This window comes from Meriones unguiculatus, chromosome 2, assembly GCF_030254825.1.
Source record: "Meriones unguiculatus strain TT.TT164.6M chromosome 2, Bangor_MerUng_6.1, whole genome shotgun sequence".
In the NCBI taxonomy this organism is placed as follows: domain Eukaryota; kingdom Metazoa; phylum Chordata; class Mammalia; order Rodentia; family Muridae; genus Meriones; species Meriones unguiculatus.
The window spans coordinates 183,829,428-183,855,603 of NC_083350.1; the positions used below are offsets into that span (position 1 = coordinate 183,829,428).

At 42.6% G+C, this 26,176-nt stretch overlaps 1 protein-coding gene, 1 long non-coding RNA gene and 1 other non-coding gene across 7 annotated transcripts in view; 2 read left to right on the forward strand and 1 right to left on the reverse strand.

The window, feature by feature from the left end:
• Positions 1 to 26,176, reverse strand: part of Tmem144 (transmembrane protein 144) — a 30,145-nt gene that overhangs the window by 1,734 nt on the left and 2,235 nt on the right. For 3 of the 5 annotated variants that reach the window (XM_060378468.1, XM_021659542.2, XM_060378469.1), the window contains exons 2-11: positions 23,472 to 23,627; positions 22,654 to 22,776; positions 20,643 to 20,742; positions 18,954 to 19,034; positions 11,594 to 11,675; positions 9,584 to 9,660; positions 7,485 to 7,603; positions 5,119 to 5,238; positions 3,963 to 4,060; positions 685 to 738 (exon numbers count right to left, since the gene is read on the reverse strand). In XM_060378468.1, the coding sequence (XP_060234451.1) occupies positions 685 to 738; positions 3,963 to 4,060; positions 5,119 to 5,238; positions 7,485 to 7,603; positions 9,584 to 9,660; positions 11,594 to 11,675; positions 18,954 to 19,034; positions 20,643 to 20,742; positions 22,654 to 22,776; positions 23,472 to 23,580 (963 nt within the window). In that variant the 5' untranslated portion in view covers positions 23,581 to 23,627. Of the gene's footprint in view, positions 1 to 684; positions 739 to 3,962; positions 4,061 to 5,118; positions 5,239 to 7,484; positions 7,604 to 9,583; positions 9,661 to 11,593; positions 11,676 to 18,953; positions 19,035 to 20,642; positions 20,743 to 22,653; positions 22,777 to 23,471; positions 23,628 to 23,948; positions 23,968 to 25,549; positions 25,685 to 26,176 lie in introns of those variants that run through there. The other 2 variants (XM_060378470.1, XM_060378467.1) reach the window with 2 other exon arrangements.
• Positions 199 to 15,792, forward strand: LOC132652485 (uncharacterized). The gene is made up of 3 exons (XR_009590125.1): positions 199 to 284; positions 12,847 to 13,094; positions 14,719 to 15,792. It is a non-coding gene; the product is annotated as an uncharacterized LOC132652485 (long non-coding RNA).
• On the forward strand, positions 21,650 to 21,755 carry LOC132652554 (U6 spliceosomal RNA). The gene has a single exon (XR_009590162.1). It is a non-coding gene; the product is annotated as a U6 spliceosomal RNA (small nuclear RNA).

The following is a 26,176-nucleotide window of genomic DNA, read 5'->3' on the forward strand; positions in this document are numbered from 1 at the left end:
CTTTCTTCTTTTCTGTCCTCTCCTAGCATTCAGTGATTTTCCTGCAATAGTCTTACTAATACATCCATTGACTAAAGATATGCAATTACCCTCTATGCCTCCCCTGAGAGACATAGTAAAGGCATATTACAGCTGAGGGCTTTTTAATAAGCAACCACCATCTTGTCTGAGCATTATTTCTTCCTGAACTCTTCACAGTTTGGAGAGTAGAGCTGGGCTCCCAACCCTGAGGTGTTGCTGCCCAAGAAAGTAGGAGCACTTGGAGATTCCCAGGGGGAAGAATTGTAAGTACAAAGGCTGTTGTTATTTGGAAGCATGGCTGTTTCCAGGACTTCTAACATCTTGAGGTTTCAGAAGCCTTCACCCTTAACCTAGCTATAGAGTACTAGTTCAGAACAGGCACGCGGTAACTTTGTTTAGAGAAGGGATATATTTTCCAGATAGACGTGGTGAATTAGAAAGGGAGATGTAAGTTGATGCAGTTACATTTAAAGTCCGAGGCTTTGGTTGTAAGTGCTGTATAATCAACTAGGAGAGCATTTCGCTAAGCCCCATCCTACCTCACAGCAGCAGAATGACATTCTCCTGGGGGGCCGTCTCCCCTTTGAATTTACCACTCTACCCAAAGTACCCAGTCTCCTGGGGGAGAGTGATATTTGGGGACAACCATTGCCTCATCTTTACCTGTATTTCCTTGAAAACAACGATACCCCACAGTGCAGCAATAAATCCAGGACCCTTATATAAACAAAAAACAAAAAAAACTTTTAATTTTATTAGACTTTTTTATATAGCTGTACCCTAGAAAAACACAGAAAGCTACAGGCAATGTAAAATATTTCTAGGGGAAAAAAACACTCCTATACCTCAGCTACACGTTGACAACAAAATCAAGGTAGGGTCATTAGTAAGACATTTATTTTTTGCTGTTTTTGTCTCCATAGTTGAGATTGCTGTTATTTTGATGATGCTGTAATATTCTATGGGACTGAATGTTTTTTTTTTAATGTGACACATTTATGATAAACTGTTCCAGTCAGGCCTAGCGGTATGGACCTGTAGATGCTTGGGAAGTTGAGGGAGGAGGATTGAAATTTGAAGCTGCTGGGAGCTAAAGACTTAATCCAAAGCCAGCCTGGCTAGCTTAGCAACACTGTCTTAAAAAGTAAAGTAAAAATTTGAAAAGGGGGGGGGTGGCACTATAAGTCGGTGGTACAGCGTTTTCCTGTGTGGGAAATCCTGGGTTTAAACCTAAATAAAAAAATCAACAACAACAACAAAAACCAACAAAACAAACAAAAGATAGAAAAGAAAAGAACCAACCTTCTCCATTTTTAATAAGCAAATAGTTTTTTTCTTGATGTACTCCTTAGGCACATACAAAGGGACTGATAAAGTATATGAATACACCTTAAATTTTCTCAGCATTAGTCGTATGACCTACTCTCCTTGATGAAGCAAGGGCATGTTTTCCTGATAGACACAGACAGTCCTAGGTCCCTGTGCAGACTAATCAACTTTCTCTGGCAGTAAACACAAAGGAAGGCTAAAGTTAGCCACATAAAAAAATAAAACCATGTAAGCAAGCAACGGGAGTTCCTGGAGGCAAAGACCAGAATGAAAAAAAAAAAAAAAAAAAAAAAAAAAACAAACAAAAAAACATAAAACAGGAAATTAGAAGAACAAGACAGAGAAAAGGCACATTTCTACAATTTGAAAATGTGAAGCTGTTCAGATCTGGTAATTAATGTTTTTCACCAGCAAGGAAAACAGGGGAGTTGGCTCAGCTGAGATGCTGGTGAAGAAGACATACATACGAGACCAGAATTTTAATGACTCCACTTCAAGCCCCACAGGAATGCTGGAAGAGCTGCAATAAACAATTCTACAATGTTCTCTCTCCCGGCACTACTCCCACTGTCTGCAGACCTGGCCCAACAAAGTCTGATTCCAGTGCTTCCAGCATGTAAAGGAAGCAATAAAAATGCTTTGCTCTCCTCTTGTAGATGGTTTATCACCATCTGTGAAGTCAGCATCAAAGGGGCAAGAGAAATAGGTCAAAAGAACCACCTTACATCAGTGATGTAAAGTGCTGATCCCCGGATTCCAGATCAAATGAGAAGCGCACACCTTGACGGTGCGGGAGGAAACAGCAGAGGGAGCGACATACCAATACCAAGGTTATAGCAGTTGCCCTGGAATCCTTATCCTCTTCACGTGAAAACACGTTTCTCTTCAGAGAAGATGTGAGGGAGGACCACAGGGTGCCACTGTGCTCTGAAGCTTCCTTCCTCATGACTTTCTAACTATTCCTTTAGTCATGTTCTGAGCATTGCTGTGAAGATATATGTGGTTTTAGGAAGTGATACTGTGCTGACGTAATGTACAGTCCTGGCAGCCAAGGAGAAAGAGTTCACAGCAGCTGCAACCGCTTGGGACACTTGAACTGTGTATTTCCCTTTTGTTGGGTAATACACGTTCCGTCTAAGGCAGACTTTGAGAGTGAAGCTGGGTTTGGTACTGTCTTAGAAAGCCAAACCTGAAGTGCTTAGCATGAGGCTTGTGCATGTGGGTGCTCTATAAAATAAAGCTACTACTGATAAAAAAGAACCCAAGCTTTCTGAATGAATTGATTTAGTTTTAGAATTAATTGCCAGGGAGGAAAGGGAACAAAGAGTGAGGGAGTCCTTGAATAGGAAAATGTTTTTCTTCTCCTCTCCTTCTTCCTTTTTATAAAGACTTTGGGTGTAATTAAAAGAAAATGAGACTTGCAGAGGTAGACATTTCCTTTTCATGCCAACATGCAGGCTCTTTAAATGAGAAAAATAACTTCTATTATTCGAATGTAGTTTTGTTTGGAGGTTATTTAATGAATACAGAACAATCCGAAGAACCCTGTGAGCCAGGCTTGGTGACACCTGATTGTAACTTCTAGCATTTCGGAGGCTTTAGGAGGAGGATTTCAAATTTGAGGCCAGCCTGGGTTACAAAGACACTGTCTTGGAAATAAAATACAATTTGAAATCCACAGCTCCTATCAAGCCTTTATGAAATGTTTTAGACTAGCCGATGTTTAATTTTTTATGTACACATGTGTGCTACTAAAATGACTTAGAAAAAGAATGTCTGTGATGATGGTGTTGGAGTCAGGAGAACCATGAAGGCTCAACAGTTTAGAGCTCTTGTTGCTATGTCCTTACTCATTCTCACCAGCTAAGCTGCATGGATCCCAACTGTAACTCAGCTCCAGGGGGATCGGCACGCAGGCACACGTGAGTGAAAGTGATGACGATACAACCTTCAAAGCAAATGCCTGTGTTTGTGTACTACCGTGGGCTGGGGCTGTCTAAGATGATGATGATGATGATGATGATGATGATGATGATGATGATGATGATGGGGCTGTCTAAGATGATGATGATGATGATGATGATGATGATGGTGATGCACTATCGGTCTCAAGTTTTGTGTTTCCACCAGTTCTGTGGTTCAGGAAGTGCTCTTGCTGGTGCCTCAGCTTCCTCATCTTCAAAATGGGAAAGACTGTAGCACTACTTATGCTATCTTAACATAAGCACTTTGGTTTTGGCTGTTACCTTTGTGTCATGTAATTAAGCACCCCAAACCCATTCAAGCAGACAGCAGCTCCCAACGGTTAGTGTAAGTTGGTGTTAGTTGCTGAAAACTTCCTGAACCCAAGGACACACATGGTGCCAAGAGGAGCTGAAGGACTTTCCGCCTCACATGATATTCATACGAGGCTGAAAGAATCGTGAATAGAAAATTATAATGAGATGACAGTAGGAGAAACTAGGAAAAACTGAAGGGACATGACAGATTAGGCGTTTGCGAACCTGTTAAGAAAAAAAGGGGGGTAATAAATGTTTGCTCCTCAGCAGTCCAGGACAGTGGCAGCTTGTCTATCTTTACTGTAAGAACCACCCAGGGAACCGGCCACTTACAGCAGTGATGATTGGGAAGCTGACCACGGCGCTCAGTGAGTGGTTGGCTATGAACCAGCAGCAGGTGGCGATGGCCCACAGCACCCCTGACAGGAAGCCTGGAACAGAAGGGGGGTATAGGGGAGGCGCAGGGTTCTCTGCTGAACAGTCCCCATCGCAGACCGTGAGAGCGCACACATGAAAGCATTGTTACAGGCAACGTCTGCTCCTCTGGAGTTTTGAGCTATGCTTTGTGGTCGCTTGAAACCGGCTGATTCTTCTGCTCTAGGCCGCTGTGAGGATGGTGGTGGCATACCCCATTTATTGCTATTAAGGAGCGGCTGAGGTAGAGGCGGGGCGAAGGGGATGGGCTAGCAAGTGCTGGATCTGCCATAACCTGAGGAGTGTGACCTTGGGAATGGTCCTAGAGCTGCGGGAAGACAGAATCCCAGCCTTCAAGTGAAAACCCCAGCTAAGTAATGCATGACGCTTTAGCCAGGTTTTCAGTAAATACTCTGCTGTTGTCCATCAACCGGATGTTCAAAATAATCAGCTCGCATAAGCTGTATTTTATGTAAAAATATATACTTGTGGACATAGGCTCCATATTGAATTATGCTAACTCTTCGGTGATTATTTTAACAGTCAAAGACTAAAGAGTTATGACCTAAAACACACTTCACTTTCTAGGCACTTTTTTTCCCTTTTTTAACTTTTTAGATGAACTGTTATTTCTAAGTGGCTGCAGACTCTTATCTGTCGATACTTTTTAAAATTGTAAATAGAAGTACGGGACACTGACTAGTAATATAAATCTTAAAATGGTAGAAAAATATAGTAAACACTGATGACCCTAATAGAAGAGCTTTTATAACAAAATTTTATATTTTATATTTTATAACAAAATATATCAAAATTCATTTTTGACAGTTCTAAGTTCTTTATTAATGTTCAATATTTTATATTATGTTTCTTGGCTCTTTTCAATACTTAATATTTTACGGTGAACTGAGCCAGAGCATTTAAGAGAACTCTCTCTCTCTCTCTCTCTCTCTCCCTCCCTCGTATTTCTGTTTCTCCACCTCCCCATTCTCTAATGATTATTCAAGTTCATTAGTGGAAGCTGACACTATCACGGAGTACTAAGATTTTGTGTAGTTACCTGGTAAGACTTTACCTGGTAAGACTGCCTGTGGATACAGCTTCGGCCTATTCTTCATGGCTACAGAATAGGCCACAAAGTAGACCGTGCTTGTTAGAAAGATGCCACTGGAGTGTGCGAAAACGTAGTCTAAATCTGCAAACACAGACGTCGAAATGCAAATACCATTTTAGTCACCTCCACAGACTAATTTCTGAACATAAAACAAACTCACAGAAACTTATCTGTACAGGAGCATTAGTTATATTTAATTATCCTCATCTGTGTGCTGTTTGTACACAAGTTTAATAATAAACAGGTTTAAAATCTAGAAATAGAAAACAAGCTAACTACAGTGAAATCCATTAGGCTAGTTTTCATAGCCACGCTGGAAATCTCAGTAAGAAGCAGTGAGTATCACCTATGCTGTCACTGCTTTTAACCAGGAATAGGCAGGCACCAGCCCTGTTCTATCAGCTGCAGCAGCTGTAGCAAATCTTGCTGTAGACTGCAGGGGGTGTGTGGATGAAAATGGGCACCTGCATGCGGCCAAACTACATGGTCTGTTGATCCACCCAGAGATCAGCAATTCTGCTGCAGATGTCAGATGCATGCGAGGCCATAGAGCTTTGGAAGTTATTCCAAAGACAGCTTTGTCTAGTGGTTTACAACACACTGGCTGCAGGGCAGGGCTAGGTAATGACACATTCTGGCGGCTGGTCCGGGGAAAGCCTAATATTATGGACAGCCCGGCAGAAGGCACTGTGCCACATAGCTGGGCGCACTGCAGGCGCTGAGCTAGGAAGTCTGCCTCAGAGTCGGCGCTTCTCCTGTCCACAGTTTTGACAGGAGGGGTGGTGTGTTCGTGGGTAAAACTTGAACTGCCTGTCTAGCTCTCTGTCTAGACCTGAAATCATATTCTAGATGTCGTAACATGTCAGTGCTTTAAAAGCACAGACCATGAAAGCAAGTCGTTCTTCTGTGACTTGGGACGTGCGATATCTCTGATTTAGTTTTTTTTTTCTTCAAGTGTAGAAATGGAGATAACAACTTATCAGTTGCAACAAGTGCTAACAAGTTAGTATCTGTGATAACATGTCTGTTAAACTAAACAGAGTAATGCCTGCTGAGGGTGATTTTTTTAAGAAACTGGAAAAACGAATGCCCATCAGTGCATCATACAGCCACAGCTGTGAGAACAATACCTAAAAACTCATTGTCTATTGATAGAAGAGACAGTTGAGGACATTGTTCCTTTAGGTCCCAGGACAAGGAGGGGCTTTCTTCCTGAATGGTCAATTGTTTTGTTCACTGACTTCTGGGACTGCATGATTTCCTCTGTTGTCACAAGAATTCTGAGAGCCAAACTAATGGCTTATTTCAAGCAAGTATACAAGTGTTCTACAAAGATGCCAAACTCACTTTTGCCTTTGTTTATTTCTTCTGTCTTGTTTTTTTTTTCTCCTTCTTTTGATTAAATTTTACTTTAGCTATTATATTTTAAAAGAAAAAAAACCAAACAAATCTAAAAAAGAATTTACATAAAACCTCCAAATAAAGGAGGTCAGCAGATGGTTCTAGCATTGCACATGGGATTAAGTACAGAGAGAATGAAAGGGGCCAACAGGCTCAAGATCACTGGTCAAGGTCAAACCTCAACAACAAATCAAGTTGACCCTGTGAAGACTAAACTGGCCTTGAGATGATGACTTTCCTGTCTCATCTGCTTCTGACAAGTTTTGTGTTTCAAGTTCCTCTCTTATCTAATTAACAAATGGCATTAATCTTCCACATCATGTGACCCATAACTTCATTTTATTCTTCTTGCTTCCTTAAGCACGTGATGCCTCCACGGAGTTACAAGACCCCCTGCAGTGGACCCTCTCTCAGCTCCCTTTCCGCTTGCTCAGGGTTATTGCCCAGAATGTAGCTGATTTTGCTACTGACATACTGATTTTAAAACTGGAGGCATTAGGTTGACCCTTTCAGATGGGCTACTTCATGCTTGAAAAATAATATCCTTTGACCAAACAGGCTTATAGGTTAACATTTACTTGGTTTAAGAATATTGCGTGCTCTACTTTAGATTTTGAAAAGCACAGAATACATGTCTTCCCAGAGGTCATGTTGGACATTTATGACTCTTCATAATCTCTGAATCTTAGTGGAATGCTGGGAGCCCCATGCAGAGGTCCCAGCAGTGGAAATAAATCCTGACTATATAGCTGGTTCCATTTGTATGTTACAGGTTCCATGAAAACATTCCAGTGTCCACTGCTACCTTTATTCCTGCTGCCTTCTAGTTCACCACTTACAAATGAAAAAGGAGCATGGAGCAGTACTGACTTGGCCACAACTCTGTTTCTATTAATAGAGAATCGGGAGAAAACCTCTTCACTCACCATATTGACTAGCACCCGCATAGATGCTGTCATTTATTTTGCCGTGGTCCTTGATGTAAATGATTGGCACAAATGTAGATCCATAGAGTATTCCGGATATCACTGCAAGGCTGCAGCCCCTTAAGAAACAAAAAGAAATCACTGTGAATCTTGGCCAGAGGAAACTTTCTCAACACACAAATAAAACCACAAATAAGGCTTTTTTTTTTCTTTCTTTCTTTGCAAATTTTAAGCAGTTTAGCGGAAGCCACCCCTCTGACTTGGTCTCTGTGATTGGCAGAGTCATGAAGATAGAAGCATAGCCTCAGCTGTCTACTCTGTCATGGTAGAAGGACATGCCACACAGAGCAAGTAAGGAATTACTCCTACAAATGGTCACTCTACAAGAGCTGAGCATTGCTATGGCGTACAGATAAAGTGAAGTATGATGTATTTGTGATGGACATAATGCTTTTCAACTTCTCAGAAGGATGCGCCAAGGACCATTGTGGAACGTGGCAGATGATGGGCACATGCGATTTTGTTTATAATGGTTACAGAGACAAATGTGACTGTGACTTTGTCAAGAACTGTCATTTGAGCCTAAGAACCTGAATATTTTAGATCAAAAAAAATTCCTTTATGAGACCAAAAAAAAAAAAAAGTCTATTCCAAACACTGCTATCTCCTTAGTCTTGGGTCCTGCATGCATACAATGGGGAATCGGGGATGAGGGAGAGGATGGGAATTTCCAGGGATTTAGGAGTGAGAGGGAAGACATGCATTTTAAGACAGTCCCTCTCTCTTCATAGAAAAAGTTCACTGAGAAGAGGAAAGCAGTTTTAGACAGGACCCCTGTCTTCAGAGTATGGTGGCACAACAACCTCCCCACCCCCAACCAAAACCACAAAACAAATTAACTCCCCTAAGCCTATAAACAAATTCCTTGTCAATGTTACCTAAGGCCGTTTAAAGGACCCAGGACCCAGAACTCTCTTTACACAGTATTGGCAATTCATTCCCATTACACCACAGACCCCTGACTTGAATGAAGGCGAGAGTCCATGGCTGCAGCATGGCCAAACACATAACTACACAAAGATAATTAGAATTTCTCTTACGCTGGGACCTAGGCAAGTGCTTTTAGATGCATTCTTTGAGCTACACCCCCAACTCTAAAAATCTTTCATTTCACAAATATTCTGCTATTGACAGACATGCTTTGTGGGGAAAATATATGAAAACATTAATAATTATTAATTATTAATTAATAATTTCAGGAAACTAGTTCATTCTGAATGCATAAGTAGCAATGCTGTCTTTCACAGCTTGATTCAGTTTTGTTCATTCCTTTATTCACTTCATCGAATCAAGCATTTATTCCACGGCTTCCTTCCCATTGTGAAGATAACTTGTCTACTGCCTTTAGGTTGGGATTGTGCAGCGCAGTGCCAGAGTGCTTGCTAGCCTGCACAAAACCAAATGAGCAACCACTTCAATGTCCTGGGTCCAAAGAAGTTATCACCATCACAAAGTTCAAACGGCCATGGCTGTGAAAGGAAAACTGCACCTTTAGCATGTTTTAAATAATTTGGCTTGTCAGAAAACAAACGAACAAACAAAACAAATTAAAAACAAATGAAAAAAAAACCCAAGCCACTAAAACCTCATCTCCTAAAGTGAGACATGTTGGTTATGATGGAGACATGAGGGTAGGACTTACATGGGCACAAAATAGTCTATTTGACAACAGATACCCGGGGTCATAAAAACACATGAAAGAAGGGCGGCAGTCCTGGGCTGACCAGAGGAAATAGGGTTCACTATTTAATTAGATTGTGAATACTCACAGCATGATTATGCCGCCTCTTTACTTTTGGGGCTAAGGTTCTAAAAAATACTTTTGTCACCGGCTAACTGGTCAGATATAGTATTCCTCAAAGCATCATCTATACCTAAAACTCAGCAGGGCGTAAGGACCAACCCTGTCCTCCAGGAGGTGAAAGTAAGTGTTTCCGTGGTCATTCTCTTCCTGGGATTCGAGGGACCACGTCTCTCTGGCCCCTCTGTTTTAGAAACCGTGAAACACAACAGTAGAGAGAGAAGGAGCCTCGCCTTACACAATGCGGTGGTACTTGGTAGAAAGTCTATCCACCCATGAGGGGTCCGCACAGGGGTCTTCGGCTGTGTTGATCACCTGCGGAAGTCATCAGAAAGACCTGCATACAAGCACCTGCAGCTGACAATTGCCACACAGAGCCTTCCAGGGCTTCCTTCCCTCTCAAACACGCCTGAACCCACAAACAAGTCTCCTTTCAAGCTCTGGGAAGCCAGAAGCTCTGACTCCGCCTCTCCAGTTTTCAGCTTACACTTTCCACAGTTTAGCCTGTAACTGTTTGATAAATTTAATAAACTCTGAAGAACCTAGACTCAAGAAAAACTACCTTTCTTCAGCAGAATACATAAAACCAATAAGCATTTTAATGTCTCTTTTCCCCCTATTAACACTATTTTAGTTTTCCATTTTACCAAGCTAAAATGCTTCCAGCCATGTGTCAAGGTTAGGCTCATTCTTTAAGTTGAGGAAAATCTGTGAGCGAACCTGAAGATTTACCATTTCTATCATTGACTGTAATCTTCTGTTCCCTCCAGCTGACCTTGTCCTTGGTGTACATAAGAAGCGCGATTTGAATTCACTGTCCCTGCTGAGTCAGGTTTTTCTCTGTGGGTGCTCAGGCTTGCACCGGCATCCTCATCCGTTCTATTGCTCATTTATCTTTAATCTTGGTTGTTTGCACCTTGCCTAGAAGAGCTAGTGGGCCTACCCTGTGTCTCTTCTCAAGTTGTGTTTGTTTTGTGTGTTTGTTTCTTAGTTGTTTTATTCAAAGGGCAGTTAGCTGGCAGCCATCTGGATCCCTGCATCAGGTGAGGAACAGAAGGCACAGGGCCAGATTATCTTTTCTTGACAGACAAGTGCTCAAGGATGCTCAGAAAGCAACATCCTTCTCCTCCCTTGCTTTTTAGGTCAATTTAATGGAGCTAGCAGCTGTCTCAGTTGACAGAGGTTTTGGTGGGGGGGGAAGAAGCAAGGGCTGGGGAAGAATAATGGCCTAGTGGTGGAGCTGCCAGAGAGGAAAAGCCTGTAGGGTGTGGGTATGGGCTCAGAGAGGGCAATCGGCCAGGACCCCTAGCAGACAGAGAGGATGGCTGAGACTGAAGGGCTGGCACTGAGCTCCTGGCAATGTGGACTCGTCCTCCTGCAAGCTTTGCAAATGGGACTCTGGACAGTGGGGTAATGTTATGTCTCTTTAAGGTTGTCCCTGTTTAAAACTGATTGGCTATTCCAGACCAATTTATACTCTTCATGGTCAAAACTGTGCCTCCTTTTGTATTTTTTGGTCATTGTCATTAAGTAAAACGTGTTAAAGATAAAGCCAGAAAGGGAACGATAACAACCAAGTCCATTTCCTACTGGCACACGATCTCATTGACCATCATTAGCTCCCTTCTGTCTACTCCTCAGCTTCCTCCCTCTTTTTCCCAAGCTACTCTCATCAGCTGCAGGGCTGGCAAAGCGCCAGTGTATCCTCAATGAAAAGCTACATGGGTACAGCATGTAGGGCTCTATTGTCAAAAACCTCAGGTTCATGACTGGGAAGGAGCATCATCATGGAAACTTGACTCCCTTTTGATAACGATGCTTGTGGCCATGGGGGATGGAAAGTACCATTTTCTCACATGTGGGTCAGTTATATTTAGTCCTCCCTCCTGTGGTGGTTTGACTGAAAATGGCCCCTGTAGGCCCATAGGGAGGGGCACTATTAGGTGTGGCTTTGTTGGGATGGGTGTGGCCTTGTCTACGGGCTCTGAGGCTTCAGAAGCTTAAGCCAGGTCCAGTGTTGCTGTTTTTGCTCCCTGCCCATCTGGATGTAGAACTCTCAGCTACTTCTCAAGCACCATGCCTGCCTGCGCGCTGCCATGATGATAACGGACTAGAGTTCTGCCAGCCCCAGTGAAATGTTCTCCTGTATGTTGCTGTGGTCATGGTGTCACTTCGAAGCAACAGAAACCCTAACTAAGACACATCCTGACCTTAAGTTTCAGATCAAATCGTTCCAAACAATACTCACAGGCTCTGTCATCAGGGGTGCGGTGTCCAAGCTGCAAGGCCTAGTAGGAACTTCACTTTTGATGAACAAAAATGTGAGAGCACTGAAGAAAAATACATTCCAGTGAGATTTACAAGAACATGCTTTTTTTCTTTTTGTATCAAGCTGCCTGACTTTAACTAGAAAACAAAACTTAAAATCGAATCCTGATAATAAAATTACTTCCACACATTCCCTGTTGTGTATGTGTGTGTTGCGGGGGGGGGGGGGATTCTCCTTGCTGTATTTATTTGGCAGGGTAAAGAACAAACACATGAGACTTCCCCTAAGTTGGATCTTTGTCACAACTTTGACATTGCTTTATGTGAAAATAAAAATGAACGCAATACTGAAGTAGCCATCCCTCTATTATAACGACAAACTCCAAATGTTTAACAATATCCTGTTGGATGACCATGAAGGACGGCCGCCTCTACATGACAGTGACATTTGTGATAAAGTACACTCTTCCTGGAGGAGCAACTAGAAGGGCGATATTTCCTAACCATTAGCGTTCGACCTTTGCCCCTTACCAATGCTGACCCCTGCTCTCCAACACCGGTGCAACAGGTGAGGCCGTGCAGAGAGCCAAATGACGGACAACCACATAGCTATAGGCAGGGTGGTTTCAAAGCTGTGATGTGGAAAGACCTCCAGGGTGTAATTGTAAGAGACAAAACCATGTATGCTATATCTAGTGATATCTTCCCCCACACTAGGTCCTGTCTATGCACGACTCGTGTCTCTATAGCAAACGTCTCACTATTGGTTTAACTATGTAAATACATTAAAATACTAAGAAAATGGATACCTCTGAATTACCTTGGGTATTCATTTAAAATATTTTTAGCGCATTTTTTTTTTTTGTATTAAAAAATTAAATTAGGAAGTTTTCAGAGTAAATTTGAGGCTTAAACAGGGTGTCCGGGTTCGGAACAGTGAGCAATGTATGCTGATTTAGGCACCCAAACAGATTTCCTAATTAGCTCCAATCTCTTGCTTTTCAAGCCCGATTAAACATGTATATACATATATGTTCTTAAGTACAGCCTGCTCAGTCTGTACAATGTTACTTGTATATGTGTTTGCAGAGATGACCAGTCTCTGTTTCCCTCTGGGACGCTCTCTGCTTGAAGTTATTATCTATTCCTTTCTTCCCCCATGTTTTACATCCAGGCTCTTCCTTTAAAAATGTTTCTAGATGCACACACACAACTCATACTCTCCTCTTCCAGGCCACATGAAGGAAGAACAGGAGGAAGGAGACACCCAGACTGGTCCTCAATGAATCACACCATAGATTTCACCATCCCAAGTCTTACTTCTGGAGCCAGACCATGTACCAGATCCAGATTACTTCCTTTTGTAAGGACTTCCTGCTTCAACAGAAGACAGGAATCACGTGCTGCGTCATCTCAAGAATTCTTAAAACACGTGACAGTGAAAGAATGACCGTACTGAACCTACTTACACGCATATACATGTATGTGTACATGCAAGTGTCTGCTTTTAATTTTTAAGGCTAACATTAGATTTTGCAAATGCATTTCCATTTTGAAATTAAGATTGTCAGTTTTCATATAACCTGGTATATTTTTCTAATACCACAAAATGATGTTAGATATTTGAAAACTACAGGTGTGTTCTTTTTTACCCCTTAAAGAAATACTGCTCCAACAAATGACTTAACTTCCTTGAGACTTAACCCTTCCATCTGTGAACAAGTATTTTGTACTATACTGAACTATAGAAAAGGGAAAGAACAAAGCTCAGAGAAATTCGGAATGAGATTGCTTAAATTCCGTAGTGGCACATGAGTGGTGAAGAACTTGGGGCTGTAAAAGACACTTAGAGCATATCAGTGTATCAAAGAAGATGCTGAGACTCATAATCAAACTTTGGGCAGAGTGCAGAGAATCATATGAAAGAAGAGAGAGTTAGTATGACCTGGAGAGGATAGGAGTGCCACAAGGACCAAATATATCTGGGCACAGGGGCTTGTCTGAGACTGATTCTCCAACCAGGGACAATGCATGGTTATAACCTAGAACCCCAGCTTGGATGTAACCCATGGCAGCTCAGTATCCAAGTGGGTTCTCTAGTAAGGGGAGCAGGGACTGTCTCTGACATGAACTCTATGGCTAGCTCCTTGACCTCCCCAGCACCCCGTGGGAGGAGCAGCCTAGCTAGGCCACAGAGGAGGACATTGCAGCCAGTCCTGGTGAGACCTGATCAACTAGGGTCAGATGGAAGGGGAGGAGGACCTCTCCTATAAGTGGACTTAGAGAGAGGCAAGGAGGAGATGAGGGAGGGAGGGTGGGATTGGGAGGGAATGAAGGAGGGGGCTACAGCTGGGACACAAAGTAAATAAACTATAATTAATATAAAAATAAAATAATAATAAAAAGACACTCAGAGGGACTCTTCTAAGCTGGGAGTAGTGGTGCACTCCTTTAATCCCAGCACTCAGGAGGCAGATACAGGCAGATCTCTGTGAGTTCGAGGCCGGCTTGGTCTACAAAGTGAGTCTGACTGCACGGAGAAACCTGTTCCTTTTCAGGAATCTGGCACGGGATACATACCTGTGAGGCTGGCATTTGTAAGACCAACATAGGAGGATCGACCACAAGTTCAAGGTCAGGCTGGGCTTTGAGTTCTAGGGCAATATGAGCTATATAGCGAGACCTTGTCTTAAAAACAAAAATGCCGGAAAGAATGGATTTTATGGGATTAAGTGCAACACACATTTTGTATTGTAAAGGAGGAAACTGCAGGTGCAGTTTCTAATTAATTCTAATTAAAAACTGTGATTTTTTAATTAGAATTCTGCCTTTGGGTTGTCATCTCACATAGATGGCTCAGGAGTCACTGTGGCATTTTAGTGGGGCTAGCCAGCCTGGTCCATAGCTAGACAGAACGACTGCAGCCCTATGAAAGGTGAAGCTGGAAGCAAAGTCCCACACTTCCTCACAGTGCGAAATAGTGACAGGGGTAGGGGGAGGAATAGGGGAGGTGGACAAGACTCCAGAGAGAGAAGGTGGAAGGAGACAGAAACAGAGGCCAGACTCTTGGATAATACATGGCACATGATTTTATTCTTTTGATAGGAAAGGAACTCTGTCTGGAAGCTGAGGAAAGAAGATAGCAAGTTCAAAGCCATCCTAGACTACCTGATGAGGCCTTATGGAGGTAAGCGAGCAAATGAACAATTGAGCAAGTGAGGCAGCCAACCAGTCAGCCAGCAAGCAAGGAAGCAAGCAAGCAAGTGAGTGAGTAAGCAACTGAGTGAGCAAATAAATCTTCTGCTGACCCAAAGCCCTGGAGTGGTTTCTGTGGTATAAACGAATGGACCGGGACCACAGTAAAGCTGGCGATTGTCTCACCAGTCCTTTGTAGACTGGACGGCACTAAAGACTGAAGTGGTCATTTTAATTAAAAAAAAGAAAAGTTTGAGATGAAGAGACTATGCAAGAATGGGCACCTGAGTCTGAATCATCAGAAAAGAATGAACACCTGAGTCTGAGTTCTCAGAACACACATAAAAGCAAACATGTTTAGAAAGACAGATGGGATGTGCATTGAACGTATGACAGGAGTCTACTAAAGGCATCTGAAAGACTCTAACTAGCAGTGTTTTCAAAGCAGATACAAAGACTCATGACCAAACCTTCGGCAGAGTACAGGGAATCATATGAAAGAAGGGCAGTTAGTATGATGTGGAAAGGATAGGAGCTCCACAAGGACCAAATATATCTGGGCACAGGGTCTTTTCTGAGACTGACACTCCACCAAGGACCATGTATATAACCTAGAACCTCTGCTCGGATGTGGCCCGTGGTAGCTCAGTAACCAATTGGTTTCCCATAGTGCGGGGAACGAGGAATATTTCCAGCAGGAACTCAATAGCTGGCTCTTTGACCTCCCCACCCCCCAAGGGAGGAGCAGTCCTGCTAGGCCACAGAGGAGGACTTTGCAGCCAGTCCTGAAGATACCTGATAAAACAGGATCAGATGAATGGGGAGGAGGTCCCCCCATCAGTGGACTTGGAAAGTGGCACAGTGGAGATGAGGGAGGGAAGGTGGGATTGGGAGGGAATGAGGGAGCGGGATGCAGCTGGGATACAGAGTTAATAAAATATAACTGATAAGAAAAAAATAAAATTAAAAAAAAAAAGCAAACATGAACAATGAGAAACTACATATTCTTAACGCTCCTCTAGAAAGATGGGGAACTGGCACAGGAGAGTGTCTGGAACCTTGCTGGTCAGTTTGCCTGGTGTTTGCAGCAGCAATAAGGGCCTATCTCAAAAAAGATGGAAGTCAAGGACCAGTACCTGAGGCTGTCCTCTGATCTTCACACATGTGCGATGATACCCATGTACCTAAATCCATACATGAATATGTGTGTGGGCACACACACACACACACACCAGACACATACACACCAGACACATACACACCAGACACACACACACAGGAATAGCATCCCTCACACAGAGACACACGCATATAGACATGCACACACACAAACATAGATACACAGCATACACACACATACACAGAATAAAGCCACGTCTGTAACCAACAAAACTATATTTTGTTTCTTCACACTACAACGAGAGCTCTAAATTCAGTCAATGCCCTTTGAAATGAACCTGTTAAAGCTATTAAGTTAAACTAATTAAATCACAGATTCCTGCAGTTCCACCCAGGAGAGTAATATAGATGGGGCCCGAATGCCTCATAGGATGGCTGCCTTCTCCCGCAGCAGATCCTGCTCCTAACAGAGCTGCAAGTTCCTCCAGTGCATCACATTACGTGGAGCCACCAAAAATGTCCCAAGGGGCAACAATGGGTGAATGTCATAGCATCTGGGTTCAAGTGTGTCTGTGTCAAAGATCTGGTGACCGGTAGGTCTCCTTGCTGTGGGGGGGCCAGCTGCCTTTCGGAGGTGGGGCTTAATCAGAAGCTGGGTGTTAGGGGACTTGTTGGGGCTCCCTGTCTCTCTCTTCTGTTGCCCTGTGGTAGATGGCTTTGCTCCTCCACGTACTCTGGTCACACTGCACAGCTTCCCCACAGCCGCAAACCACAGGGCTGATTTGTTACAGCCTTTTCGCTTACGTTGATCTTTGAGGATCTCAGGCGTTTACTACAGAACATGGAGGGAATGGTAAAGGAAGCTACCTTATACGTGGAGCCTAAACTGAGTCTAGGTACACAAAGCTCTTCAAACATTAGCTCCTCAAATTATCTTACAGGATTGGTACCAGCATTACCCTCTCTTTACGGATGAAGAATCAGAGGACGTGGAGAAAAGGTGTGTCCAAGGTCATATGGGTAGAAGTGGAGCAACACGAGAAACTAACTGATTTGTAAGTTTAGGGAAAAATTTGTTTTTCTAAAGAAGAAATTTGGAGGAAAAAGTGCTTAATGTACTGGATAGACCAGCTTTAAATTATTATCATTAAGTTAAAACTAGACATGCTAAATTAGAATTTTACACTGTGAAGAAATTGTCTTAGAAGTACTGAAAGCTAGAATTCCACGTGAACCGTGTAAAACACATAAAACTGCCTCTAACCAAATGTGTCAAGAATTTACAGTTTCGGAATAAGCTTTGCTATTCGTCCCTCAATTGCCTAGAGACTACTCTCAGAGGCAACATTTCAATGACAAAGAGATTGTTCCTGACTGTGGCTGGGGAAAACACCATTACTGGAGGAGGGGAAATATACTGTTCTTTCCCTGAAGACGGAAAAAGTACTAAAATCCTCGTAGGCAATGCTATTCATTATGTGCGGCACTGACAGTGGATATAAATGGGATCCAGAGAGAAGAGGTGACTGAATCTAAGGTGACCTAATTCTTGCTTGAGTTTTATTGGCGAGCCGCCACTGTGTGGAGATTCAAAGTCATTTTCGTCCTCACTGACATAGCATGTGTACGTAGAGGGAGAGACCTGGAAAATGAGCTGTTCGAAGGAGAATGTGAGAGAGGAGAAAGTTGAAACTAGGTTAAAAAGAATGAGTGGGAGAATGGGGTGCTGAAAGCAGAATCAAGGCTCGTGACCTGTGGTCAGCCATGATCTGATAAGTTAAACTCAAGGTATGCACATTCCCCAATTTTAACCTGGGCATTGCCCTATACAGCATGGGGCTGTCTCCTTGTCTGAGACCCAGGCATGCACTAGCATCCCTTTCTCTGCTTAACCACCCTGAAGAACTGCTCCAGCACTTAGTCACTCTCAGTCCCCTTAGTCAAACAGTGATTTGCAGGGCTGGACTCAGCTAGCCCGAGCACAAACAACCAGAGTGGTGAAGCAAGCTGCCAGGTCCGATATGCCAAAGAGGACCCGTTAAGTGCTGCTTTTCAGTGAAAAGGTGCGCATTCACAGCTATGCCGCCCTGAACACGCCTGATATCGTCAAAGGTGAAAGTTCTCTGCTCTAAAAGTCAACATGACTGCACTAAGGGTTCTAACATCTATAGTAAGAACAAAGTTGTCTCGTAAAGTTCTAAGGAAGAGAGATTTCTGCTAGATCTTCTGTCACATTGCAACTATAGAGCTATAGAAGTATGGCTTTATTGCTTAGTTAAAACGGAGAAAGCGTGAGATCATAGTGTTTGATGGTCCCTTTGTTTTCCACATCCTCTGAGGGCAGAGTGTACCTCCCTGGATGAGGACGAACTCCTGGACTAAACAGAACCAGCGACCCTTCCAGGGGCAAAGAGGACCAGCAGAACGCTGACTTTCATAGGATGACTTCATAAGCAAAATAATGTAATATGTTCTGGCTCACATGTACAATGTATTATGATTCTCTATATCTAGTGTAGGTATTAAAATGGAGGTTTACAGCAGTTAGGTGACTTTAGCTAGTTTCTCAGAGCTTTTGGGAATTACAGCTAGAGTTCCTGACTCCCTTCATCTGGTATTTCTTGTTCAGGAAGGTATTTCTTGTCGTTGAAAATTAAGAATCAGAAAACATAAATTTCATGAAATATAGTTTTTTTTTAAAAAAAAAAACAAAAAAACAAAAACGTAAGGCTCTCAAAAGCTTTAGGAAATAGGACTGGAGAGATGCTCAGTGGCTAAGAGCAGTGGCTGCTCTTCTAGAGGGTTTGAGTTTGATTCCCAGCCACCTACATGTCGGCTCACAACCATCTATAAGAGTGTCAGGGAATCTGACACTATTTTCTGACTTTTTCAGGTACCAAGCACATACATGGGGCACACACACGCAGGCAGAGCATTCATACACAAAAAGTAGAATAAAGATGAAGCTAATCTTTAGAAAGCACTCTGAAAGCCCAAAAGAATGAGGGACTAGAAACGCTGCAGACCTTACTACCGAGAGCCCAGCTCCAATGTAATTCAGAATTGGCTTCGGCACTTCTTCTGCGTCCATCCCGAACCAGCCAAACCTGGAGACCAGAAGATTATCAGCTTAGATACTGATAAATTGTTTGAGAGTAATGCTTGAGAGAGTGGAATAGGGGCTTTCCTGCGCTGTCTGACTCGGTTAGGTTACTTTTCTACACTATGCTCTAATTTCCATGCTAAAGTGGAGAAAATAGTGGCTGAGGCATGCTGGTACATTCCTATAATCCCCAGAGGTAAGACAAGAACAGCTCAAGGACGGTGTGGTCATTCATAAATTGGTTTCCAGTCCAGCCAGGGTTTCTATTCCAACAACAACAAAACCAAACAATAACAACAAAAATAAACAAGTCAAACCCAACCCAAACCGAAAAACCACCATGAGATGATGTGTGTGATTGCATGTGTGCATGAATGCATGTGGGTATGTGAATACGCACACACATGTACCTAAGTGCTAGGGGTTCAGACTCTGGCCCTGTGCATGCTACACTATACCCTAACACTAAGCTACATCTAAGCCCAGCTGCAATATTTGAGGTATTTACAATGGCATCTCAGTTAAATTCCTATTCTCTGATGTCAGTTTACTTTGTTTTCTTCTGATTATGCTTCAACTTTGTCACAATAGCTAGCATTTATCATAGAGAGTTATCCAAGGCTAAGAGGCTGAGGCAGGGAGAAAAAGCATGGCATTAAAGCAAACAAAACTCGTCGGTGGTGGGAGAGATAGGAAAGGGTGTATGTCCTTGAAGTTGGTAGGTTGATTTGTCCTGTTCTTTTGGGGTCTTTTGGGGGCTTTTGAATAGAAGGAAAGCCTTAAAGTGAGGCAAGAATAATGTGCTCACTACTTACTTCCCCAACGCTGAGCATAATGGATACTGACCATGAGCATCACACACTGTCCATGGACTGCCCGTGACAGTCACGTGCCCCCATCCATGCCCCACATGAAATGGGGGAGCCTCTGAATATGTAGCTAGTACCACCGGGATGCAAAGGCCACCTGTGGCTTGTGGCTAACCTTTTGAACAGCACAACTTTCTAGCTAGTGTTGAAGCTCTCCTTAATGAGCCAGAGTGTCTTGGGTTGGCAGTCTCCCCTTCTCCTTGTTATTACACTGTAAAAGACAATACTTAAATGTTTTGACAAGGCTGCAGCTCAATAAATCTTTACAAAATGCCAGGGGGATGGAGCCACAGATTGCTGCTCTATTGCAAGGAAGAGCATGTACTTTAGAATTGGTACCTGGCCAGGACCTGACCCGCAGCAGTTCAGCCTCTTTTGGTGTCAGCTCTCTTACTCACAGTGTTTACTCATATGATTGTATCAGTGAGGTGAGAAGGATGCACATTAACATGTCTATCAAGTCACCCTGCAGTGAGAGGGAAAGCAGACATCAGCTGCCAGTTTCTCTCCCTACTTGTGTTCCAGATACAGCATTTTGCTTTTTGTTTTGATTTCCTTTGCTATATCTTCGTCAAATACACAAATCCCTTATAAAGAGCTTCAGACAAATAATAGACATGGGGCTCATTTTATGTGTACCAGCCATAATCGGAGACTAAGAATCACGTTATTTCTTCTAGTACGACTGAAGCCCACTTTACACAGCATACAGGACTCTTAGCTGAGATCACCTGAACCATTACCTTGAGCTTGCCCAGCCAGTTAAGGTGTTAAATGATCCCCAGATTAGGATTCCAAGACCTAGACCAATGGTTTTGATGATTGGGACCACAGCGACATTCCCTGTAGACACAACACACAGGAAAAATAGGTTACTTCCAGCACAACAAGTATATTTCTAAGTGAAATTTGTGGTTTTTGTTTGGTTTTGTTTTCCTAACTTCAACTTATGCCCCAACACACCTCCAGAATGTACCCTCTGCCCTGCACTCCCTGGCTTTTTTTCCAGACTCCCTCAAACATTGGCTTTCAGCTCTCCAGGTCACTCAGGCCCAAACCCACAGTCAAATGCTGTCATTAGCACGGCTGTGAGAGAGAAGGTCTTGCTGTGTGGCACAGGCTGGTCTCCCACTCCAGGGTTCCAGAGGTCTTCTCCATGCGTTCTCCCAGCAGCTGGGACTCTGGCTGCTCCTCCACACCCAGCTCCTTGCTGCTTTTTCTAGAACAATACTACCGGCTGGAGTCAGTCTAGACTGGAGCTCTGAACTGGTGAGGAAAGTCTGCAGCTAAGTGTGCATTCCACCAAGGGAATGTTAGGGCCTTTAGACTCAGATGGTACCATCCTCCGCTAATTTTCCTTTTCGGAAAAGTTCTTCTGGTTTCAAGGTTTTAGTGTCTCCATTCTGATCACCTGCAATAAAGTCTTCACACTACCAGGTCCTCTTTTCCCCCTGTGCCGAGACTGGATGGTTGTGACAACCTGCAATGTAGTGGCTTTTCTCAAGTTTGGCTCCCTACTTATCTTCCTCAGCACAGTGGAGCCTGCTTGTGAGATAAATGTTCTGGTGTCTAAGACCTGCACAATGGGCCTGGCCTGGTGGCACACACCTTTAATCTCCAGATCTCTATGAGTTAGAGGTCACAGTGCTCCAGGCCAGCCAAAGCTACATAGTGGTAACCCCATCTCAAAGAAATAAACATACATATTAAAAATTATTTAATTAAAATAAAATTTCAAAAATAAAAAAATGCTCCCTTCGGCTGTGTACATATTAAAATTGAAGTGGCACAAATGAGATGTAGCATGGCCCCTGCACAAGGAAGACAGAGATATTCATGAAGTGTTCCATATTTTGCACCAGCTTTGACTGGAAAAAAAATCTGCAGGCTGACAAAGGAGAGATGTGTCTTGCCTGCGATTATATCAGGAGGCAGAGGCAGGAGGACTCGGAATTCTAGGCCAGCGTGGGCTGCGAGGTAGGACCCTGTCGGCAACCATCGAGAGAATGAATGACCCTGTTTACTCGCTCCCAGTTCCACACAATGAGCATCACAGAGGTGCGGGTAAGGTGTGGTAATTAATTCCGGTGGAAATGTAAAGTTTTGCTTATTTTGAGCTCTGATTAATGAATTCTGTTAAATCATTTAGTCCCTCAGAGACTCAAGTAGGTAAGCAGTACCATTTTCACATTTTAAATTTTATTTGTGTCTAACAAATTTATTCCTTAAAGTTTTCCAGTAATTCTTTTTCCTTTTTTTTTCTTTTTTAAAAAAAGGACTGTCCAGGGTATTTCTGACTGGCTAACTGTGAATACAAATCCTACTATAGCTTTAAGGCATTGATAAAGCAACAAGGGGATTTCTAATTGTTTCTTTTCTTAGCTAAATGTTACTTAAAATGATTACATGCCTCTATTTGCCAGCTTTTAAGGATAAGGTAAAAAATTATGTTAGCAAAAGATTATTTTTTAATAAACATTTTTCTGATAAACATGATGGAGAAAGGTCAAATGTATAAACTGGCATCTGAGTTATGCTTTAAAAGGATAAAATATCTTTACTAATTTCTTAGCAGGAACTTAAACATTTAAAGGAAAAAAAAATCAGAAAATTTCCATAACTACCTAAAAGGTAAAGGACACAGCCTATGTCTGTTATGCATGTCTAATAAGCATGAGTCCACTGTGCTTTTTTTTCCTGGTTGTGACTATCACTCTGTGACCACTGACTGTCTTGGATGAATACACACATTACCTGTGGCCCAAATGCAGCCCCCAAGCATTGCAAAAGGCCAGAATTTAGGGCAGTGTAGTATCCAGTTGACCACCAAGGCAACCAACCAAATGGCAGCACAGAGTACCCACTGCAGGAACATCCCTAGAAATAAGACAACCTGGCGTTACTCGGCAGAAAGATTTGAGTATGTGCGTGTTTATCTGCAAGATGTGCTTATACACATGTTTGAAAATGTCTGTAAGACGTGCCTAGAAGAACAGACACAGTCAGCGGGCACGTGGTATATTCATTCTTTCAGCTATTTTAAGTCAGGATTGGCCCACTCTCAGGCACCAAGAAAACAAATCTGGTCAAAAAGATGGCAGGTACATTTCTAAGTGAACTGTAAAGCCTATATGATTGCAGGGTATTTGATGGAGCTGTGAACCCTGAGATTGAACTGTTCACTGGAGAAAACTGTTTCTTGTTGTGGTGTGGTTCACACCTTTAATCCAAGAGCTTTCCAAGCCAAGGATGTATGTCTGTGTGTGCACTGAGGTAAACTGAGGAAGCCTGGCTTGCAGCTTTGAGGGATGTGTGTGGGTATGCCTAGGTTTGGGTACTGCTTCACACCTTCCTTCAATGGGGAGCAGCTTGCTGTGTCTGCCTCGTGGTTTGTGAGAGATGAACATGCTCACTAGTTAGCAGGTTTGTGTTACGCATAAGCTGTGTTGAAAACTGGTTTTCATATCAATGTTGATAGTGGCACTGACCATGAAGCTTTTCCAGTGCAAAACAAACAAAAATAACCAAGACACTTAAAAGCAAGTTTAGGTTAACAATTAAAAAATAATTACCATCACCAGTGTCATATTTTTTAAGTGGTACAAAGTTGGAGCCAAACAGGACAATTGCTACAGCAGAGGAGAGATAGCCAGTGGTGTGGTCGGTTCTGTTATTGTTCATGGCTGCACAGTGAACTGTCTCCCTTTCGATCTGTGTTTTCCGAGTTTCTGAAATGAAAAAAAAAATAGAAGAAAGTAAAGGTTGACAAGCTGTGAACCCGTGAACCAGGTGTGATCAGGGCATGGAATCCATTGAACAAAAGGAGGCTAAGGCTCCTATTGGCAGTTCATCAGGTCAATATGCAAATATGTATCATTTATACACATGGTCATGCATTCATTTTTTTTTAAATTTGTTCTACCAATAGTTTTTTTATCTCTAACTTATAATGAGATAAACTGTATTTTTTCTTTCAGAGCTTGAAAATCTAACTTTTTACAAGATCTGGATCCCCTTTCCCCAAACCCACACATTACAAAGGTTATTACCCTGTAAAATAGACTGCCATGATGAAAAGGTTTCTGAGATCCAGGTTCGGCAGTGCAAGCCTGTAATGCTAGCATGAAAGAGGCAGAGGCAGGTGGCTTGCTGTGAGTTTGAGGCCATCCTGGTCTGCAAAGTAAGTCCAGAACAGCCAAGCCTACACAGAGAAACCTGTCTCAAAAAACACAAAACAAAACAAAACAAAACAAAACAAAAAAACCCAAAAAACAAAACAAAACAAAAAAACCAGTTTCTAGGCTTGGACTTTGTTTACTTTGACTGGTTGCTGTGTCAAAATGGCCTGAGAAGACTTTCAGAACTATTAAGCACTTTATAAGCGAGCATTTGCTGTGTTTCAGGCATGAACCTGCAGGCACATTCAGGTTGTATGGCCGTTAAAGACTATCTTTTCTTTTCATTAGTACACCCTTGGGTAGTAAGCCAATAGCTCAAGAGCTTAAAGTGCAGACCAATGATAGAGCATGTGCTTAGTATGTGCTGGGCCCTGTGTTCAGTCCTCAGCACAGTGCACACATGTCATATGCATGCATAAATGAATACACCATTCACTTTAAAATGAAGACAAAGCAATGCTTTATGAGTCCTGTAAAATCCTCGGTCAGCAGCGGTGTCATCCACAGCAGCAGCCTGCAGAAGAGGGTGGGCAATTGGGTAGGCATTCCTGTTGTGCAGTCTGGGAGCACCAAGACGCATGACGTAACTGAGTTTTCAATGAAATTAATCAGGTCAGGAAAAGAAAAAATAACTCAGGTATTCAGGTAAATTATGCTTTAAGTACTCAGTGGCCACACATGACATCAGTCTGGTCACTGCAGACTGGAGACTTTTCCATCATTGCAGAAAGTTTTATCAGATATCATTGCTCCAAAAAAGTTCTGGTTCCCCAGTGAAGAAAAGTAACATCTGGCTGGAGAGATGGCTTGGTGGGTAAGGTGCTTGTGACATGAGTTCAAATCCCTGGCACCCACGTCAAATCTAGCAAAAAGCATATTAACTGTAACTCCACAGCTGGAGTTGGCGAGCAGAGAGAGGAGGGCAAGGTGGCTCACTGGTCAGCCAGTCTGCCTTAAATGGTAGGTTTGGATCCAGTGAGGGACCCTGTCTCAGAAAGTTAGGTGGAAGGGCTGGAAAGACGGCTCAGCCGTTAAAAATCACTTGCATCTCTTCCAGAGAGCTTTTGGTTCCCAGTACTAAAGCTGGATAATTCAGCCACCTGGAACTCCAGCTTCTGAGGATACAACACCCTCTTCTGGCCTCTACAGGCACCTGCACACACATACACACACAGGCAGAAACATATATAAATAAAGACAAGACTTAAAAAAAAAAACAAACACTGCTTGCTTTGCATCACAAATACTAAAGTTAACAGCAAAACAGAAAATTAGCTTGAATGACAGACAAAATCATGGAGTGTTTGATATTTTAGTTTTATGTTCTCCTCAATTAAAAAGTTACAATAACGTAGAGAGCATTAAAGGGAGACTCTCATGTTTCCCTCTGCCCTTACCCTGTGCACTCATGGATATCCACACTCACACACATCCATTATACACACACACAGAAACAAAAGGATCAAACCCACCATTAACCAAAAGTCAGATTTTTTCAGCGACAGTGTTTGCAAAAGCGTGCTGAACACACTTCGTTAGCTGCATCTGCTGCGTGAAAAACCAGGCTCTTCCTCACCGTGTTTGCACAAACCATTTCAGATTCACATTTTTGTATAGTGATCTTTTGTAATAACCACTCTGAAATAGAATTCAGAATAACGCAGAGTTCTTTTTTTCTCTTCAGATTTCATACAGTGAAAATACCCTGTGGGTATGTGTTGAGGAAGGCACCCCTGAAGCCACATTCCCTTTCCATTTTAAGGAAAAATATTCAAAGTTCTTGCCTTGATCTTTATGTGAACTCAGAGAATATAAAACATCTTGTCATTTGCTGGGCAGTGGTGGTGCATGCCTTTAATCCCAGCACCTGGGAGGCAGAGGCAGGTGCATCTCTGAGTTCGAGGCCAGCCAAGACTATTCAAAGAAACCCTGACTTGAACTCCACCCCACAAAAACAAAACAAAAAAACAAAACAAAACAAAACAAAAAAAAACCCAAAACCCATAAACAAGAACAAAAACAAGAAAAACAAAAAGTCTTGACACTGTTGTGGAAGATTTAAAAAACAGAAACCACTTTAAAACATAATAAGTTTTAGA